General features: G+C 40.2%; 2 protein-coding genes across 2 annotated transcripts; one reads left to right on the forward strand and one right to left on the reverse strand.

The window, feature by feature from the left end:
- The first annotated feature begins 4439 nt into the window (after positions 1-4439).
- Positions 4440-6401, forward strand: LOC130092336 (zona pellucida sperm-binding protein 3-like). Its single transcript, XM_056260177.1, has 5 exons — positions 4440-5068; positions 5558-5676; positions 5754-5857; positions 5937-6114; positions 6257-6401. Exons 1-5 carry the CDS (start codon positions 4523-4525, stop codon positions 6399-6401), a joined length of 1092 nt encoding a protein of 363 aa, XP_056116152.1. The 5' UTR covers positions 4440-4522.
- A 5795-nt stretch (positions 6402-12196) lies between these two features.
- Positions 12197-14640, reverse strand: LOC130092337 (zona pellucida sperm-binding protein 3-like; the record flags this gene model as incomplete). Its single annotated transcript, XM_056260178.1, has 6 exons — positions 14092-14640; positions 13061-13179; positions 12880-12983; positions 12624-12801; positions 12364-12481; positions 12197-12280 (listed from the first exon to the last, which is right to left on the reverse strand). Coding segments are annotated over exons 1-6 (1149 nt in total), but the record flags the coding sequence as incomplete, so codon positions are not given.
- Positions 14641-22301: the final 7661 nt, after the last annotated feature.

A 22301-nucleotide genomic window follows, 5' to 3' on the forward strand; every position in this document is an offset into this window, starting at 1 on the left:
AATGTTTTATGAGTAAAATATCTTTTATATAATAAGTATATTCCCATTAATATTTACCTTTTTTTTAGCATACCAGGATGACTAGGAACACGAAATTGTCTAGCTATGACTTCTTGTTTCACAGGAGTTTAAATATGAGGAAACACAAAGGCCAAATTCCCTTAATCATCCATCACAATAAGTAAAACCAAAGAATATAGTTCTGATGTGCATTAAAAGATTGTTGAGCATCCCAAAATAGAGAGTGGCTGTAAGAAAATTGCTAAAGAATTGAAAATCCCCATTTTGACCATCAGGGCAATAATTAAGAAGTTCCAATCAACTAAAGATGTTATGAATCTGCCAGGAAGAGGAAGTGTGTCTATATTGTCTTAATGCACAGTGAGGAGGAAAATTTGAGTGTCTAAAGACTCTCCAAGGATCACAGATGGAGAATTGCAGAGATTACTTGAGTCTTGGGGGTCGGAAAGCCTAAAGAAATATTTCAAACAACCCCTACATCACCACATGTTGTTTGGGAGGGATTCAAGAAAAATCCTCCTTGCTCCTCCAGAAATAAACTCCAGCAATTCAGTTATCAGACATGACTGGAACTTCAAAAGGGACCTGATTCTATGCTCAGATGAAAAAAAAAAAAAAAGGCTTTTTGGCAGCAAACCCACCAGATGTGTTTGGTGCAAACAGGGATAAAAACTACCCCACACATACGGTTAAATATTGCTGGATCTTATATGCTGTGGGCCTAATTTTTTGCTGGAGGTCCTGGACATCTTTTTCAGATACATGGTATTATGGATTCTAGCAAATACCAACTGATTAAAAATCTAAACCTGACTGCCTCTGCTAGAAATCTTATAATGGGCCGTGGTTGGATCTTCCATCAGGACAGCGGTCCAAAACAAACACAAAAATGGGTAACTGAGCACAAAATGAAGCTTCTGCCATGACCGTCCCAGTCCCCTAAACTGAACCCTATCAAAATGAGTGGGGTGAAGACAAACCATGCTTTAAAGGGTTAGTTCACCCAAAAATTAAAATTATGTCATTAATGACTCTCCCTCATGTCGTCCCAAGCCCGTAAGACCTCCGTTAATCTTCGGACACAGTTTAAGATATTTTAGATTTAGTACGAGAGCTTTCTGTCCCTCCATTGAAAATGTATGTACGGTATACTGTCCTTGTCCAGAAAGGAAATAAAGACATCATCAAAGTAGTCCATGTGACATCAGTGGGTTAGTTAGAATGTTTTGAAGCATCGAAAATACATTTCGGTCCAAAAATAACAAAAACGACAACTTTATTCAGCATTGTATTGTCCTCCGGTTCTGTTGTCGATCACGAAGAGGTGGATTAATTTTGTAAAGAGCCAACCTTGATGGAGAGCTGAGGATCACCGCCAACACCCGCCTCTGTAGCAATCATTTTACACGGATAGTTTTATAAACTTTTGTCGGAGACAACTGGGATTCACTGATAATCTGCTGTTACTGGTGAATGGGGCCGAACCCACTCTCTCCCGCCTCGGCCCTCATCTCCCCGTCCCGAAAGCAGTATCACCTAATATCAGCGTCGGCAGCTTTTTTACATGAGTGGGCGTGGTTTCAGCGCAGCCAAGGGACACGCCCCCAGCGTTTGAGAGCAGAGAATACTGCTCATTTTTTCAAGATTTTGATAGCTTATTTGATGTACTTGCCGGCTTTTTTTATCATTCAATTTTGGTTGGGTGGCTAATAATACATGTTTCTGTGGTGTGACAAACTCAGAACACATACTTAATTTTGACTTTACAGGGACTTTAAAATCAACCTGCTCCACTAGATACACAAGTATATCAGCAGGAATGTCCATGTCTAGTAACTGCAGACTCATTTAAATGACAAAGACGCTTTTCTTGCTCAACCCCCTGGGGTCGGCGGTCACCTCGCTTTTTTTCTTATCAGTGCAAAAGACACTCAAATAACTTTGTCTATTTTTGCTATACAGGCAAGTTTTATACATCATTCAAAACTCATAATAAAAACAAAATGTTCTGCTTTTCTTAAAATAAAAAAAAATAAACATAATGTGTGTTCTGCCGTCTCTCAGTGTGAAGTTCATTCTGAAACACGACAGAAAATGAACTGTAACTCAGCGAATACTTGCCACCCGTACAATATAGTTTCATATAGTTTCTCCTGATATCAGCATGTGCACAGTTGTCTTTTTAAAAAACCTTTTATTTAAAAATTTTTATACAAGGACCAGATAACACAGATGAGCCCTGCTGACTTAAACATTTACACGAGTCTCTGTACATGAACATGGTAAACTGAAGCAAACACCTAGGAAATGGGCACAAATATGTGTGACTCTTCACGTCTCTCTGTTTAGATCAGTGTGCTCAATAATGTGCCTTTTTGTCTTTTGTATCTAAGGACTGTTGTGTTGTGTTGTGTAAATAAATCCAAACAATCAAAAAGCCATTCTTTTTTAAATCTCTCCTCATCCTTTGTTTATAGTTCCCTCACACCGGCCAACAATCAACAATTTTAATGATAAATATACAAATACGAAAGTAAAGAGCAAAACATAATAAAACAAACCATCAAATAACATCACAAATTTTTTCACAAACCACACATAAACGTCATCTCAAAACTACAAGCTTTAACATACATGCTGCTCACATATTATTGTAGCAGAGTTTGTGCTGAATACAGTGTAATCAGACTTTAGCCATGAAAATGTTACAAGTAACAGAAATAAACACAAATGTCAGAGCATGTCAGAACACCTCCAGGGCCCAGAAAACACCTCAGACCCCAGAGGGTTAATACAAACATCACAGTTTTTAAATTGGTTCTTTTAGACACAGAAAATCTTAGACAGATGTGGGGAAATGATTTTGCAGTAAATATCTCCTCAGAGGATTGGGATTTAGTCTGGGATCTAGTCTGGGATCATCCTAAAAGAATATCAGTGTGTAACGGAGCACGTGCTATTCAATTCAAAATAATACGTCGGCTACATATCACCCCTTATATCAGAAATAAAATGGACCCAAAACTTTCCACCAACTGCTCAAAATGCAAAATATCAGTCGGTAAGTATATTCACCTTTATCTGGTCTTGTCACAGAATTCAGTTGTTTTGGAAGAAAATTGCAGATCACATTGGCAATATTCTGTGAATGATAATTAATGTTGATCCTTATTCATTTATTCTAGGTCTGCCGGCTGGTATTATTTTGAATAAATATCATAACAGACTTTTTAATATTTTAACTTTTCCTGCAAGAAAGAATATTTTGATGTTCTGGATAAGTGAGAAAACTCCTTCAATCAAAAAATGGCATAACCTTGTGAAAGAACTCATCCCAATAGAATTTTTAACATGTATATTACATTCTTCTACAGACGTATTCAATCGGATATGAACACCCTATTTGGATTATGTTTGTCTCACCTTGCATGATTGCTTACATTTTTCTTGAAAGCTGTTGTGATGGCTCAAAACAAGAACCCTATTCCTGTGAATGTTTATTTATCTTTAATTTTATTTTATTTGATCAAGAATTGATTTGAGAATTGTGCATTTAAGGTTTGCCTGAGCTGTTGTCCTTTTTTTCTGTTTTGTTTAGTTTGCTTTGTTTCTTCTGCTGGAACTTTATTAACAAAAATGTCAAAAACATATTCAAAAAATAAAAATTGTGTCTTTTGTTACACAGGGACTACTGAACAGACATTTATACGTTTATTTTAAAATGCAAAGTACTTGAAATCAAAACATGTAAATAAAGCTCTGTAAGTAGACAAGTGGTCAAGTACAAAGACGGCAAGTGTGGGTATTTGGACAGTCGCATAAAAAATTTGCAGAATGGTGCGTCCCCAAGATGCATACAGTCTACAGGTTCTTCTTTTTTTTTTAATTGGCGGTTAGCAACTATTTATTGTGCATTACCGCCACCACTGGACTGGAGTTCTGTACTGTTTTAAACAAACAAAATAAACAAACAAATAAACAAACAAAACCAAACATATAAAGTAGAGTTTATATCCTTTTAAAAAGGCCTGTACTTTTCAAAGAAAGTGAAAAACCAAAAATTTCTCCTGAACTTCTTTCCAATAAGCTCTTTGTATCTAAAGACACTTTCTTTACTTCCAGCTGAGTAACAAGCCTTTGCCTAGCCTGATTGTATTTTTGACAGTAAACTATTACATGCTCTACTGTTTCAGGTGTATGGCTGTGGCAATACTCACAATTTCCATCACCATGCTTTCTCATTAAGAACAGTGTACTATTCAGCTTTGTATGACCCAACCTCATCCTAGTCAGCACAATTTCTTCCTGTCTAGATCTGGTCGTGTGTGTGTCTTTTCCCACTTTCCCTTGTATCCTATATAGATGTCTTCCTGTGCCACTCTACAGGTCCAGAGGAGAATCAAGGATAATCAATTAAGGTAAAAGGGGTGGAGCCAACTTAACTCAAAGCTGTACAAATTGGCAAAGCCAAGTGCTGGTGTTTGTGTCAAAATTTGTTAGAATGGGGTTCCTGAAAGTTGTCTTAGTGGTGGTTGTGATCAGTGCATTTGATCTACCTGATGTCTTGGGAAGTTTGAGGTATAGTCCTAGTCCAAGAAGCATGGGGCCAAAATCAGATCCAACTTCCAGAAGTCCTGCCCTTTCTCCTCTAGGGCTCTGGAACCCTTTGCAAGTGGCTTCTCAGTTTCAGAGTCCTTTGGGTCCTGACTCCAAAAGCCTTGCACAGGAGCCTTTTGGCCTTCAGGAGAAGCAGCTGTTGCAGGGTCCAGTGAAGCCTTTGGATTGGAAGTATCCCATCGTTCCAGAGGTGCAGAGCGAGTTGGCGGTGGACTTCCAGTTGAGGCAACCCGTGACTCCCAGTAGTGTAGCGGTTCAATGTGGCGAGAACCGGGTTCTCGTCGAGGTCCAGCAGGACTTTTTCAGCAATGGTCAGTTGATCCAGCCAACTGGTCTGTCTTTAGGTGGATGTCCTGTTGTTGGTCAGGATCCTGGGTCAAGAGTGCTCATCTTGGAGTATGAATTACAGGACTGCAACAGCGTGCTGATGGTAAGAACAGATACATCTTAATGGGTTATTTTTTCGTGGCAAAGGACCTTTTCAAGGAAAGTCAATTCACTTGATTTTACAATGCCAGGTCAGCTAAGACCAATTTTTATCTATTTGAATGGGTAAGTCCTGAATTTTCAAGCTACTTGCCTTCAAATAACCCTTCAAACCAAAATCTTATGTAAACTATCCCATCAATGGTATGAAAGGAGCTTAAGAAACAAGAACACCAAATCTTGGGCCTTAATAGTGTTAAAGCTAGTTTTTACCCTGGAACCGCAAAATGTTCAATCCTTAGTGCATGTCTCCAAAACATTGACTATCTCTGGCAACACCTGAGCTTCTGAGGGCAGCTGTGATGTTCAGAATTTACTAATTGGTGATTTGCTCTTTAGGAATTCCACCATATTGCACCGTGCACCTTCTCTTGGTCTTGGTGTATGTAAAGTCTTTGGCATGACCCTCTTGGTAACCCCAATCTTTTTACAGATGAATGAGGATGAGCTTGTCTACACCTTCTCTCTTACCTACACCCCTGAGGCGCTTGCAGGTACTCCGATTACCCGAGCCGATGGGGCAATTGTTGGTGTTCAATGCCATTATCAAAGGTACAGGATCTCTGTGACTTTCTGCACTTTCTCGTGCAACTGGGATACCATTTAATGGTTACTTTCATGAACCGCAGGATCCAAAATGTAAGCAGTGATGCCTTGAGGCCAACATGGGTCCCTTATGCCTCAACAGAGGCTGGTGAAGAAGTCTTGCTGTTCTCCCTGAAGATCATGATGGGTTGGTACAGGTTTTCTTTCAATAAAATAAACCTTAACCCTTGCTATTGTGGCCGTGCCTAAAATGTTTTTTTGTGTAGATGATTGGTCCTATCAGAGGCCTTCATACTCCTATTTCCTGGGAGGCGTTATTAACATCGAGGCATCTGTGAAGCAATACAATCATGTGCCTCTGCGTGTGTTTGTGGACAGCTGTGTGGCCACTCAAGCACCTGATGTGAACACCCTTCCGAGATATTCCTTCATTGAGAATCACGGGTAAGATCATGGACCTTGATGTAGTAAGACCGTTAAAGTTGCCTTTTGTAACCACATTGTCACAGTCACGGGTAAGGTCTAGTTGCTTGATGCTCAACAGTTGACATTCATGAGTTGCTCTTTGTGATGGTTTTGTCGTCAGGTGCTTTGTGGATGCCAAAACTACAGCTTCCAGCTCCCGCTTCATGCCTCGGTCCCAGGTTGACAAGATCCAGTTCCAGCTGGAAGCTTTTATGTTCCAGGAGGGCAACAGTCCTTCTGTATGTACTATGAATGTCATGAGTTAACTTCACTTCTCCTCCATCTGCTTTGTTTTTGTGACTTGTCTGTCATCCCTTGCAGATCTACATAACATGTATTCTGAAGGCAACTATTGCTTCTGCACCCAGTGACGCTCAGCGCAAATCCTGTTCCTTTGCCAATGGGTACATGAGGTGTTTTGTTTTTGTTTGTTTTTTTTGTGGGGGGGGGGCCACTTTTCTCATGGTGAAGGTTCTATGTATTTGTTTTGTTGCAGGTGGCTTGCTGCTGATGGAAACGACCAAGTTTGTGGTTGCTGTGACTCAACATGTGGTCCTGATGGTGCATTTCCTGCTTCACCCTATGGAGGTTGGTAGCATTTGCTCTTTCTAAGGTTGCTCTTGATTCAAGTGCTTTAACTTGGATTTTTTCTTCTCTTTAGGCATTCAGTGGGAAGGCAAGGCCTCACTTGGTCCTGTAATGGTTCAAGGGCAAAAGAGAGGTTCTCAATAAAACTGGCAAATCAATCCTTGGTTGTACCTGACTTGTCATTTTGCTGCATGTCTGGTTTAACTACTTTTGCCTTGAAAAAGTTTCTCAATCTGCCAATGTGGTAAAACTGATAGACGTCCTGTACTTTTCAAGTCCCATATAGCATGCAACCATCGGGTTGCCCAAGTTATTAACTTCTCTTTTCTCCATAGGGAATGATAATGAACCTTTTAAAGGGGTCATATAATGCCACTTTTGTACAAGCTAATATGATTCTTTTGGGTCTAAATTAAAAGTTTGTAATATGCTTTAATTAAATTCTCGTTAGTTTTGTAAGAACACTAATTTTACCTGGTCAAAAACAGCTTTGTTTTCAGCATGCCGTTTCAGTGCATATGCTTTTAAATGATGATGAGCTCTGCTCACCCTGCCCCTCTGTTCATTGCGTACACCGTTTGTAACACAATAACCATAACGCCTTGTTCACTATAAACGTGGGATTATGAATTATATTGAGAACGTCGTACATAGCAAACATGCCTTAATGTACCCTTAGTGTAAACCTTAGGTGCATTCATCGTGAAGCGTGCAAGCGATTTGCAAAGATTAATATAAAGGTTAATAAAACTATACACTCACTTCAGTTCTTCTGGAGGTTCAGCAAGAACACGAATCGTTGGTACCGATCCTTTATCCAGGAGCTGCTTCTTAGCAAAACCAGCTTTATACTGATCCTCGTTTATAAAGCAGTCCGTTGAGGGGATTCGCGCAAACATGAAAGCAGTGACGTTGCTCGTGGGCAATATTCCATTCGTAAACAACTCAGCCACTGTGTCTTCAGCGGTTCGGATTTAGGAACATTAAAATGACTGCCGTGTTCCTTATTGCACCCAAGAACAGAACACCACAATCGCTTAGATGCCATTCTGCTCAAAGACAGTCCGCGTGGAATATGATTGACAAATCGCTCGCGAGGGTGGGTCTGTTGAAACGCTGCTGTCAATCAACAATCGTGGGAGGGGCATCCAACGGCTTGATTTGAGACAAGAAAACAAGTTATAGAGCCAATTCAAGGGGCGACAGTGGCTCAGTGGTTCATGTAGGTTGTCTACAAACCGGAAGGTTGGTGGTTCAATCCCCGGTTCCACCTGACCAAGTGACGAGGTGTCCATGAGCAAGACTCCTAACCCCAGCTGCTCCCGACGAGCTGGATGGTGCCTTGCATGGCTGACACCGCCGTCGGTGTGTGAATGTGAGGCAATATGTAAAGCGCTTTGGTTGCCATTGGGTCTGTGAAAGCGCTATATAAATGCAGTCCATTTACCAAAACATATATAAGAATAAACATATATTTGTATTATTTTATGATGGTTGTGTAAAGGCACTGCCAACATATTTCAGTATAATCAACTTGTAAAAGTGCATGTATCATTATATGACCCCTTTAAAGACCGCTAGTGAAAGCTCAAGGTTATGCTATTGAAGCAATTAGTTTGTTACAATTTGTTTAACAGAAGAATTCCACTGAGGCATTTATATAGTGCTTTCATTTGTACTACTGTACACCCAAAGCGCTTCACAATCATTTCAGGGGATATCTCCTCAACCACCACCAGTGTGCAGCATCCACTTGGATGATGCGACAGCAGCCACAGTACAATGGTACCAGTGCGCTCACCACACACCAGCTATAGGTGGAGAGGAGTTATAGAGCAAATTCAATGCATGGGGATTATTAGGAGGCCGTGATTGGCAAGGGCTAATGGAGGGGATTTGTCCAGGACACTGGGGTTACACCCCTACTCTTTACCAGAAGTGACATGGGATTTTTAATGACCACAAAGAGTCAGGACCTCGGTTTAACGTCTCATCTGAAATTAAATGCTCTTAAATTGGCAAACAAATCTTTCCAAAAGAACTCTGCCGGGTGCACCTTGTCCCATTAAGCACTGTGGGTGTTGTAATGTAGTCAGTCTTTTAATATTTCTCTTGTCTCTGCATATTTTGATACTTGGTTGCTTATTCAACTCGTTGACTTGTACAGACTAATTTGCTGCTGGTTCATTTGAAGATTTCCTATGGGGTTTTTCAATGTGACAATTTTGTTCTACACACCTATAGCGCAAATTGATGCAGCATGTTCATTTTAGAAAATTGTATGTTTTTAATTAGAGAACCCATTTGGTGTGTATGTTGTAGAACAGAACGTCAAAGTATCATAAGAAAATCCAGAAGGAACCAGCAGTGACTTGGTCTTGGTCCTGCAACACTCTATAGACTGAACATGTAATATGCATGCGCATAATGTACTTTTGCACAAATTCACGTTTTTGTTGTGTACACGGTATACACGGTAATGATATACACGGTATACAAGTATCAAAGCGTTGTGAATTCCGGCTCGCGTACCCCGAAGTGATAAAATAAAACAAAATTCTGTATCAAAATTTATAGGCAAGAAAAGTAGTTTGTTTAGGCTGGGTTGTATGAATTACAAACCTGCGCACATATTTTAAAAAGCACATAACTATAGAATTCTGAATGAGCATGTGAACGCCGTCAGCGTTAATCACAGGTTCGCGTTTAAAGTCTGATCATTTCGACGGAGGTGAATCAATCAAAGTTAACTTTAGCTGGAAGTAACATTATTCAAGAACCGCTATAACGCCAAAACAATCTGTTACCTTAAATTATACGTTTATCTCTGTAAAGCTGCTTTGAAACAATCCATTGTTAAAAGCGCTATATGAATGAAGATGACTTGACTTCAAAACACTGTTGTCATGTAAATGAACTATGCCTAAGTTTTTATTTGAAAATTGTGTCATGTAAATACCCCCTCAATGTGTCAGATAAGAGAACCAAAGTGCCTGTGCAAAAATCCACACTTGATGTCTTGGCCACTTGACCACACGTGCATTTGACAGGAAGTGCGTGCACAAGACAGCCCCATGTCTTAAAAATACCAAAGCTCAGTGCCCTTAATGTCCACTAAACCCACACCATCTCGAATACCGCTTTGGAGGTATTCAAGGCTAAGCGTATCCCATCATGCATCGTGTTTGGAAACTGGCATGCCCTGAAATCACAAGATGGGTAACACTTTATTTTGATGGTCCCTTTTGAACATTGTTGACTGTAGGTGTGTCCCAATTCAAAGCTGCAGCCTTTGGAGGCTGCATTCAAAGGCCGATTGCATCATCAGGGCGCGACAAAGGCTACCCTGATTCAAAAGCCACTTCAAATGTGCCCTTCGTTACAAACTCTTTCAGTTCCATTTTATTTTTGCTGGATGTGTGGTAGAGCAAATAAAGTTTATCCATGAGGATTTTGAAATGATCAGTTGCTCCAATTTCTTTGAAAGTGTCACTCACAGCAAGCTCAAGTCTATGAGCTGTACAATGCCAACCAGTGACACCAGGGAACAGGGCTTGCATTCAAGCTACTTCCCCACTTTAACATCCAAACATCAAGTTGTAATGACAATCAGTTGTTTCCCCTCTGCGGTGAAAAATCAAGCTTTTAATGTGGTTTAAATGTCTCTGTGGGGTTTTTAAATATGCTTTAAGACAAACCATGTGCATATTCATAACTCAACACCATTGAGTATTTTCTCCTTAAAACTGCAGTGAACCAAAGACAGTCTCAAACACGGTTTGAAATCGCAAGTGTTTGACATCACAAACTACCATGTAACCAATCAGGTCAATGTGTGATCGTCAACGAGTGGATCTCTGAGCTCCTGTGAATGGAGGCAGGGCTCATTTGCACATTCATAGAATGACGTATACTAAATGAGGCAAGGGTGTCAAGTTACATTTAAGTGGAAGCTGCACACTGGTGGTGGTTGAGGAGATATCCCCTGATATGATTGTGAAGCGCTTTGGTGTACAGTAGTACAAATGAAAGCGCTGTATAAATGACTCAGTGGTAATGATTTTCACCAGGAATTCTTCTGTCAAACAAATTGTAACAAACTAATTACTTCAAAAGCATAACCTTGAGCTTTCACTAGCGGTCTTATAGGTTCATCATTTAAAACTCCCTATGGAGAAAGTAAAGTTAATAACCTCGGGAACCCTATGTTTGCATGCTATATGGCAGTGGTTCTCAACCTTTTTTTGTCTGAGACCCCCTTTTTCCCAAGAAAATATTTTAGGGCCCCCCCTTCACATTTAATGATATTATCGCTCTTGTAAGCTTGCAGCTAGGAAGACAAAATGTTGTTTACAAACGGTATGCTTACTATAACCAGATATGTTTATGCACATAGCCTATAATATTGAAAATAGAATGACAAAAACATCATTAGGCCCTTTGTAAATTATAAACGTAAGCCTAGGAGAAGCCTATATTTTGGCCCTATTTGAAATCCAAAAACAACAATATTCACAGTGGTGTGTAGGTAAAAAGAAAGAATATAGGCTATTACTAAATGACTGCTTTCTCAATACTTGCAAGTTCTTTGTGAGGCTTTATTTTTTACGCTTTTGGCGCTATAGCAAGCGATAATAAACTTGCATTTATTAACAATGCGTCTTTCGGAAGCACATTATAGCCGGAACTACCTCTGTGTACGTCTATGACAAGTCACGCAGGTACTGGGCTACTCCACAGCGATCCGAACCAGTGTAAAATAGTCCCATGTAAATACTTATTATAGGTGTACCATAGTGGTTCAGGATCAGACAAAAACACAGATTGAAAATGGATTCATGATGAACTGGCTCATAAATTGAACAAAAAAAGTTAAGGACTTTTAATGCTCATTGCTCAAAACATTTCAAAATATGACGCGACCCCCCCCAACAGAGCTCGCTGAGGCCCCCTTGTGGGCCGTAACCCCCCCGTTGGGAACAGATGCTATATGGGACTTGAAGTACAGGACGACTATCGGTTTCGCCACATTGCTTTTGGCTTTCAAAAATTGCCTCATTCTGAAAGTTCAATCAGACATGCAGCAAAATGACAAGTCAGGTACAACCAAGGATTGATTTGTCAGTTTTATTGAGAACCTCTCTTTTGCCCTTGAACCATTACAGGACCAAGTGAGGCCTTGCCTTCCCACTGAATGCCTAAAGAGAAGAAAAAAGCCAATTTAGAGCACTTGAAAATCAACCTTAGAAAGAGCAAATGCTACCAACCTCCATAGGGTGAAGCAGCAAATACACCATCAGGACCACATGTTGAGTCACAGCAACCACAAACTTGGTCGTTTCCTTCAGCAGCAAACCACCTGCAACACAGAGACATGGAACCTTCCACATAGAAAAAGTCAACTTAATCCTCCATTCCCCCCCCCCCCCCCCCCCCCCCCCCCAAAAAAAAAAAACTCCACACAACTAACGTACCCATTGGCAAAGGAACAGGATTTGCGCTGGGCGTCACTGGGTGCAGAAGCAATAGTTGCCTTCAGAATACATGTTATGTAGATCTGCAAGAGATGACAGACAAGTCACAAAACCAAAGAAGATGGGAGGAGAAGAGAAGTTAACTCATGATATTCATAGTACATACAGAAGGACTGTTGCTCTCCTGGAACATAAACGCTTCCAGCTGAAACTGGATCTTGTCAACCTGGGACCGAGGCATGAAGCGGGAGCTGGAAGCTGTAGTTTTGGCATCCACAAAGCACCTGACGACAAAACCATCACAAAGAGCAACTCATGAATGTCAACTGTAGAGCATCAAGCAACTACACCTTACCCATGACTGTGACAATGTGGTTACAAAAAGCAACTTAAACAGTCCTACCAAATCAAGGTCCATGATCTTACCCGTGATTCTCAATGAAGGAATATCTCGGAAGAGAGTTCACATCAGGTGCTTGAGTGGCCACACAGCTGTCCACAAACACACGCAGAGGCACATGATTGTACTGCTTCACAGATGCCTCGATGTTAATAACACCACCCAGGAAATAGGAGTATGAAGGCCTCTGATAGGACCAATCATCTACACAAAAAACATTTTAGGCACAGCCACAATAGCAAGGGTAAAGGTTTATTTTATTGAAAGAAAACCTGTACCAACCCATCATGATCTTCAGGGAGAACAGCAAGACTTCTCCACCAGCCTCTGTTGAGGCATACGGGACCCATGTTGGCCTCAAGGCATCACTGCTTACATTTTGGATCCTGCGGTTCATGTAAGTACCCATTAAATGGTATCCCAGTTGCACGAGAAAGTGCAGAAAGTCACAGAGATACCGTACCTTTGATAATGGCATTGAACACCAACAATTGCACCATCGGCCCGGGTAATCGGAGTACCTGCAAGCGCCTCAGGGGTGTAGGTAAGAGAGAAGGTGTAGACAAGCTCATCCTCATTCATCTGTAAAAAGATTGTGGTTACCAAGATGGTTATCCTAAAGACTTTACATACACCAAAACCGTGCACTCATATTGCTATGAATGGGAGAACGTGCACTGTGCAATATGGTTGAATTCAAAAAAAAAAAAAAAAAAAAAAAAAAAAAAAAAAAAAAAAAAAAAAAAAACGGTTACACTTTATTTCGATAGTCACTTTAGACATTCTACTAACTATAAGTAACTTTTCAACAACATGTCAACTAACTGTCAGAGTATTAGTAGACTGTAGTAGACTGGTAGGTTATGGTTAGGTGTTAGGGTTCGGGTTAGAAGAACAAGTTGACTTGTAGTTGCTAAGTTACTTATAGTTAGTAGAGTGTCTGTTGGGGTACCAACAAAATAAAGTGTTAGCAGATATTAAGCAGACAGTCTACTAATACTCTAATGACAGTTAGTTTACATGTAGCTGCTAAGTTACTTATAGTTAGTATAATGTCTAAAGTGGACTATCGAAATAAAGTGTTACCAAAAAAAAAAAAAAAAAAAAAAAAACACCAATTAGTAAATTCTTCTCATCACCACAGCTGCCCTGAGAGGCTCAGGTGTTGCCAGAGATAGTCAATGTTTTGGAGACATGCACTAAGGATTGAACATTTTGCGGTTCCAGGGTAAAAACTAGCTTTAACACTATTAAGGCCCAAGATTTAGTGTTCTTGTTTCTTAAGCTCCTTACATACCATTTATGGGATAGTTCACATCAGATGTTGGTTTGAAGGGTTATTTGAAGGCAAGTAGCTTGAAAATTCAGGATTTACCCATTCAAATAGATAAAAATTGGTCTTAGCTGCCCTGGCATTGTAAAACCAAGTAAACTGACTTTCCTTGAAAAGGTCCTCTGCCACAAAATAACCCATTAAGATGCATCTGTTCTTACCATCAGCACGCTGTTGCAGTCCTGTAATTCATACTCCAAGATGAGCACTCTTGCCCCAGGATCCTGACCAACAACAGGACATCCACCTAAAGACAGACCAGTTGGCTGGATCAACTGACCATTGCTGAAAAAGTCCTGCTGGACTTCTACGAGAACCCGGTTCTCGCCACATTGAACCGCAACGCTGCTGGGAGTCACGGGTTGCCTCAACTGGAAGTCCACCGCCAACTCGCTCTGCACCTCTGGAACGATGGGATACCTCCAATCCAAAGGCTTCACTGGACCCTGCAACAGCTGCTTCTCCTGAAGGCCAAAAGGCTCCTGTGCAAGGCTTTTGGAGTCAGGACCCAAAGGACTCTGAAACTGAGAAGCCACTTGCAAAGGGTTCCAGAGCCCTAGAGGAGAAAGGGCAGGACTTCTGGAAGCTGGATCTGATTTTGGCCCCATGCTTCTTGGACTATGACTATACCTCAAACTTCCCAAGACATCAGGCAGATCAAATGCAAAGAGCACAACCACCACTAAGACAACTTTCAGAAACCCCATTCTAACAAATTGTGACACAAACACCAGCACTTGGCTTTGCCAATTTGTACAACTTTGAGTTAAGGTGGCTCCACCCCTTTTACCTTAATTGATCATCCTTGATTCTCCTCTGGACCTGTAGAGTGTATGCATTTTGGGGACGCACCAATATTTATTTCAAATGACATTATGAAATAAATATTTTTCTCCAAAACACGTTCGCCACAATTATTGGCACCCCTAGAATGTTTTATGAGTAAAATATCTCTAAAGTATATTCCCATTAATATGTACCTTTTTTTAGCCCACCAGGGTGACTAGGAACACGAAATTGTCTAGCTATGTCTTCCTGTTTCACAGGAGTTTAAATATGAGGAAACACAAAGGCCAAATTCACTTAATCATCCATCACAATAAGTAAAACCAAAGAATATAGTTCTGATGTGCATCAAAAGATTGTTGAGCATCACAAAATAGAGAGTGGCTGTAAGAAAATTGTTAAAGAATTGAAAATCCCTATTTTGACCATCAGGGCAATAATTAAGAAGTTCCAATCAACTAAAGATGTTACGAATCTGCCAGGAAGAGGAAGTGTGTCTATATTGTCTTAATGCACAGTGAGGAGGAAAATTTGAGTGGCTAAAGACTCTCCAAGGATCACAGATGGAGAATTGCAGAGATTACTTGAGTCTTGGGGGTCAGAAAGCCTAAAGAACTATTTCAAACAACCCCTACATCACCACATGTTGTTTGGGAGGGTTTCAAGAAAAATCCTCCTCGCTCCTCCAGAAATAAACTCCAGCAATTCAGTTGTCAGACATGACTGGAACTTCAAAAGGGACCTGATTCTATGCTCAAAAAAGGGCTTTTTGGCAGCAAACCCACCATATGTGTTTGGTGCAAACAGGGATAAAAAGTACCCCATGCATACAGTTAAATATTGATGGACCTTATATGTTGTGGGCCTATTTTTGTCCTGGAGGTCCTGGACATCTTGTTCAGATATATGGTATTATGGAAATCCTGACTGCGTCTGCTAGAAATCCTATAATGGGCCGTGGTTGGATCTTCCATCAGGACAGCGGTCTGAAAAACATCCATCTTTATCAACACAAAAATGGGTAACCGAGCACAAATGAAGCTTCTGCCATGACCGTCCCAGGCCCCTAAACGTAACCCTATAGAAAATGAGTGGGGTGAACTGAACATGAACTTGTGAATCTGAAGGATCTGGAGAGATTCTGTATGGAGGAATGGTCTCTGATCTCTTATCAGTTGTTCTCCAAACTCATCAGTCATTATAGAAGAAAACTCAGAGCTGTTATCTTGGCAAAAGGAGATTGCAAAAAGTATTTAATAACAGGGAGCCAATAATTATGGCCAGCGTGTTTTGGAGAAAAGCATTTATTTCATAATAAGATTTACCCCCCACTTTCAATTCCTGTACTTCAATGAAAGGTTAGATTTTTGCACATTTTTTGAATGAAAGATCAAAAATTTATTTTTTACAGCCATTTTTGATCATATTTACTAAGGGTGCTAATTCTGATCATTAATGTATGTAAAAGTTTGTAGTTTTGAGAAAATTACGTTTATGCGTGGTTTGTGAAAAAAACTAAAAGAATTGTCACGGAAATAAGGCCATAAAACCCATACTGACTATTTGTTCACAAGACTTTTGAAAATTGTATCACGTAGTCTAGAGTTTTTGTTTCAAAACGATGTGAAAATCATTCTGCCCACTCATTCACATAAAATAATATATTGATTTAAAATTTGTAAGACATATTTTGTGTAAGAAAGCTCTCTACGAGGAGGCGTCAATCATCATAAATATTGATGTGTTTCACACCTGGGAAGACAAAGACCCTCCCATAATAGTCTCGCGTAGCCAGACCTTCAGACTGACGGCTGCTTTCTTTGGCCAAGGCCCGCCCATAAGGCCATTTGATCGACATGTAAAACAACCAATTACAGTTCGTTTCGTTCAGCATGTCCCCACAACAACAGACCGGCGTGCAACAAGTCAGTCAGCATAGAAAATCAAAGAAGGAGAAGAAAACTTCAAGAGTCTATGCCGTGAACCTCGCGTACTTTTAAGAATCCTACGTTTAGCTGATCTTGATAAATGCTCATTGTCACTCATGTAAACACAACAGTTTTTCTTCCGCAATCACACGTCTGCACTTTGTTTCCCGGCGGACCGAAATCAAACGCGACACTCGCGCCCCCCGGAAATCCGATAAAATTCAACCAATCAGATGACGACTTCGACATTCCTGAAGTGTTTCCAGTTAAGTGTACCATATGCATCAGACGTTTAGCCAACGTTCCGTGGGCGTGACGTCTGAGGCTGAGACTAGACAGTACAGTATAGTTGTGATTTTGCTGTGAAAACATGTTTTGTATAGCTAGCTAACAGGGGAGCTCTAAGCACACGTAACGTCTCTAAAGTGGATTTACATAACCATATACATCTTAAACACGCTTATTAAAAATGTCTATTTACATCTGAAAGGAAAATATTGTAAGTATTGACATATTGCAGATGAGCACATCACAACATGAAAAAGACATCTGAGTGATGTATATGGCATTATTATAGGATAACGTTAATTCACTGTTGTCAACACTGTTGACATTAGACAAATGTGCTGTAAATAAGGTAAATAAACAAATCTATAAAGTAACTAAACATGTTTTTATTCAGACTGGTGTGAGCACTGAGGATGAGGAGCCCAGAGCTGAATCCTGGAAACGGTGCCATGGATGAGACGCTCCATCTCTCCATCTGCCCTTATGAGTCCCTCCATCTCTCCATCTGCCCTTATGAGTCCCTCCATCTCTCCATCTGCCCTTATGAGTCCCTCCATCTCTCCATCTGCCCTTATGAGTCCCTCCATCTCTCTTTGATTGTGAAGCGCAGCGCAGAACAAGCTCCGGCACGAAGGCACGGTCAGCTCTGGTGAATTCTTCAGAGTAAAGCCGCAGAATGGGAACCGCTGTGTTGAGATGGCAGTATGTGGGGCTCAGCGCCTGTAAATACATGCTTGTAGTTTGAATAAAAATTTGTTTCATGTGTTGTTGAATTGTACATGCAACAATTATTGCATATGGTTTATTGTGTGATGGTTACTTTTATTTGTTCTTTTAGTCATTTATTCATGTTTCTTATTGTTGTCAGTATATAAAATATAATTATTTGATGTACGCATTAATTCATTGCTTGACTGACAATTGAGATGTTCACGTGTATTCATGCATAACTCATATGACAAATTACATTTTGCTTGTTTTATTAAATTATATCATTTTTAGTATATAAAAAAGTAATATAATTAAGTATTGGTCAGCATTTAATATTATTTTGTTTAAGTTTTGGGGTGGGCTAACAATGCAATTCATTCTGAGGTAATATTAATTTTTAAGGAGTGATACTTACATTTTTCGAGTAAAGTCAACAGTTTTCTCCACAGGAGAGATCTTCGAGCAGCGGCCCGTCTCCTTGTGCAGACATTACAAACACCGAGGAAAACTGTTCTAGGTTGTGCTGTCGAGTTACTGATGTTATGAAGTGTTAGTGCACCTGTCGCTCATATCATTTAAACTTATAAACTTATTACATAAAGATCATGGAAAGATACCATATAGTTGTATCTAACAATGAACAATCATAATGACAAAACATAAAGATCATTGGTTTGTGTACATGATAATATGATATTTATACACAGGAAAAAAGAACAATAACAAGGCTAAATATCTTTCAATAGTTCTTCATAATACATTAAAAATTGTTTTGTTGTTATAAGTCTGAGGGATGAAACGAGAGGTAAATTCATCAAGAAAAGAGGAAAACTTAAAGGAGAAACTTTTTGGGTATAAAATAAAGAAATTAACAACATATTCAAGAGATGACGATTTTGGGGTTTCTTAAAAAAAAAATATCGTTATAAGGATAAAACTGTGGGTCACATTAGTAGGGTTTAAAATATAACAACTTAAATCAACCCTAAATGGATTCACAAAATAAATTGGCAGCTGTTTCTTCAACAATACCACAAAATGAGCAAGTTTCATCGATATCAAGATATTTACAGATAGATTAATTAAACGTGTCGTTTATCTTTTCAGTTGTTGTGCTTGTGATAACGCGTCGTAGGTCACATGATAACGTCAACATGGCGGATGATGTCCGGATCGATTCATACTCAACGAGATTTGGCTATAAAGTACTCAATAAAAGTACTCAATAAAACTGACAAATCAATCCTTGGTTGTACCTGACTTGTCAATTTGCTGCATGTCTGATTGAACTGCTTTTGGCTTTCAAAAATTGCCTCATTCTGCCAATGTGGTGAAACCGATAGTCGTCCTGTACTTCAAGTCCCATATAGCATCTGTTCCCAACGGGGGGTTACTGCCCACAAGGGGGCCTCAGCGAGCTCTGTGGGGGGTCGCGTCATATTTTGAAATGTTTTGAGCAATGAGCATTAAAAGTCCTTAACTTTTTTTTTTCTGTTCCATTTGAGCGAGTTCATCATGAATCCATTTTCAATCCGTGTTTTTGTCTGATCCTGAACCACTATGGTACACCTATAATAAGTATTTACATGGGACTATTTTACACTGGTTCGGATTGCTGCGGAGTAGCCCAGTGCCTGCGTGACTTGTCATAGACGTACACAGAGGTAGTTCCGGCTATAATGTTCTTCCGAAAGACGCATTCTGTTAATAAATGCAAGTTTATTATCGCTTGCTATAGCGCCAAAAGCGTAAAAAATAAAGCCTCACAAAGAACTTGCAAGTATTGAGAAAGCAGTAATTTAGTAATAGCCTATATTCTTTCTTTTTACCTACACACCACTGTGAATATTGTTGTTTTTGGATTTCAAATAGGGCCAAAATATAGGCTTCTCCTAGGCTTACGTTTTTAATTTACAAAGGGCCTACTGATGTTTTTGTCATTGTATTTTCAATATTATAGGCTATGTGCATAAACATATCTGGTTATAGTAAACATACTGTTTGTTTGAAAACAACATATTTTGTCTTCCTTGCTGCAAGCTTACAAGAGTAATAATATCATTAAATGTGAAGGGGGGGCCCTAAAGTATTTTCTTGGGAAAAAGGGGGTCTCAGACAAAAAAAGGTTAAGAACCACTGCCATATAGTATGCAAACATAGGGTTCCCGAGGTTATTAACTTTACTTTCTCCATAGGGAGTTTTAAATGATGAACCTATAAGACCGCTAGTGAAAGCTCAAGGTTCTGCTTTTGAAGTAATTAGTTTGTTACAATTTGTTTGACAGAAGAATTCCTGGTGAAAATCATTACCACTGAGTCATTTATACAGCGCTTTCATTTGTACTACTGTACACCAAAGCGCTTCACAATCATATCAGGGGATATCTCCTCAACCACCACCAGTGTGCAGCTTCCACTTAAATGTAACTTGACACCCTTGCCTCATTTAGTATACGTGATTCTATGAATGTGCAAATGAGCCCTGCCTCCATTCACAGGAGCTCAGAGATCCACTCGTTGATGATCACACATTGGCCTGATTGGTTACATGGTAGTTTGTGATGTCAAACACTTGCGATTTCAAACCGTGTTTGAGACTGTCTTTGGTTCACTGCAGTTTTAAGGAGAAAATACTCAATGGTGTTGAGTTATGAATTTGCACATGGTTTGTCTTAAAGCATATTTAAAAACCCCACAGAGACATTAAAAGCTGGATTTTTCACCACAGAGGGGAAACAACTGATTGTCATTACAACTTGATGTTTGGATGTTAAAGTGGGGAAGTAGCTTGAATGCAAGCCCTGTTCCCTGGTGTCACTGGTTGGCATTGTACAGCTCATAGACTTGAGCTTGCTGTGAGTGACACTTTCAAAGAAATTGGAGCAACTGATCATTTCAAAATCCTCATGGATAAACTTTATTTGCTCTACCACACATCCAGCAAAAATAAAATGGAACTGAAAGAGTGTGTAACGAAGGGCACATTTGAAGTGGCTTTTGAATCAGGGTAGCCTTTGTCGCGCCCTGATGACGCAATCGGCCTTTGAATGCAGCCTCCGAAGGCTGCAGCTTTGAATTGGGACACACCTACAGTCAACAATGTTCAAAAGGGACCATCAAAATAAAGTGTTACCATACCTGCCAACTTTTGAGTTTTGCTTGGCGTGAGATTTGTTGACGGGGGGGGGGGGGCTCGGGGGGGGGGGGGGGGGGGGGGATGGGGTAGAGACGAGTGAGATTTGTTGACGGGGGGGGGCGGTCTCGCTCGCGCAAGGTCTCTCGCTCGCTCTACGCGGTTTGGAGCACAATCTCTGTCTCGCATGCACGCTCGCTCTAGATAACGGGAGATTTTTAACGAATTTGCGGTATAACTAGTCGATCAAGAGTGGCTCAACAGGTAGATATATAGATAAACTCATCTTCCAGGCATTTGACCGCCCGGGTTGACACTTCAGCGTGAGAAATCGGGAGTGTGGCGTGTGAGCGTGTGAAACCAATCAAATGCGGGTGTCTCACGGCCAATGCGTGAGAGTTGGCAGCTATGGTGTTACCCATCTTGTGATTTCGGGGCATGCAAGTTTCCAAACACGATGCATGATGGGATACACTTAGCCTTGATTACCTCCAAAGCGGTATTCGAGATGGTGTGGGTTTAGTGGACATTAAGGGCACTGAGCTTTGGTATTTTTAAGACATGGGGCTGTCTTCCGCACGCACTTCCTGTCAAACAGACGTGTGGTCAAGTGGCCAAGACATCAAGTGTGGATTTGTGCACAGGCACTTTGTCTCTTATCTGACACATTGAGGGGGTATTTACATTACACAATTTTCAAATAAAAACTTATGCATGGTTCATTTACATGACAACAGTGTTTTGGAGGCCTAAAAAAAGCTAACTTTTGAAAAATGAATTTTGAAGTGCAAGTTTTTGAAAAGTATATCATTACCGTGTATACCGTGTACACAACAAAAACGTGAATTTGTGCAAAAGTACATTATGCGCATGCATATTACATGTTCAGTCTATAGAGTGTTGCAGGACCAAGACCAAGTCACTGCTGGTTCCTTCTGGATTTTCCTATGATACTTTGACGTTCTGTTCTACAACATACACACCAAATGGGTTCTCTAATTAAAAATATACAATTTTCTAAAATGAACATGCTGCATCAATTTGCGCTATAGGTGTGTAGAACAAAATTGTCACATTGAAAAGCCCCATAGGAAATCTTCAAATGAACCAGCAGCAAATTAGTCTGTACAAGTCAACGAGTTGAATAAGCAACCAAGTATCAAAATATGCAGAGACAAGAGAAATATTAAAAGACTGACTACTTTACAACACCCACAGTGCTTAATGGGACAAGGTGTCCCCGGCAGAGTTCTTTTGGAAAGATTTGTTTGCCAATTTAAGAGCATTTAATTTCAGATAAGACGTTAAAACGAGGTTCTGATTCTCTGTGGTCATTAAAAATCCCATGTCACTTCTGGTAAAGAGTAGGGGTGTAACCCCAGTGTCCTGGACAAATCCCCTCCATTAGCCCTTGCCATTCACGGCCTCCTAATAATCCCCATGCATTGAATTGGCTCCATAACTCCTCCACCTATAGCTGGTGTGTGGTGAGCGCACTGGTACCATTGTACTGTGGCTGCTGTCG

The sequence above is a fragment of the Rhinichthys klamathensis genome, unplaced genomic scaffold (genome assembly GCF_029890125.1).
Source record: "Rhinichthys klamathensis goyatoka isolate OS25496 unplaced genomic scaffold, OSU_Roscu_1.1 h1tg000174l_1, whole genome shotgun sequence".
Classification (NCBI taxonomy): domain Eukaryota; kingdom Metazoa; phylum Chordata; class Actinopteri; order Cypriniformes; family Leuciscidae; genus Rhinichthys; species Rhinichthys klamathensis.

Coding starts and splice junctions, on each gene's coding strand:
- LOC130092336 (XM_056260177.1), top strand. CDS start 4,523: ATGGGGTTCCTGAAAGTTGTCTTAGTGGTGGTTGTGATCAGTGCATTT. Junction 5,069..5,557: donor ACTGCAACAGCGTGCTGATG/GTAAGAACAGAT, acceptor ATCTTTTTACAG/ATGAATGAGGATGAGCTTGT. Junction 5,677..5,753: donor GTTCAATGCCATTATCAAAG/GTACAGGATCTC, acceptor CATGAACCGCAG/GATCCAAAATGTAAGCAGTG.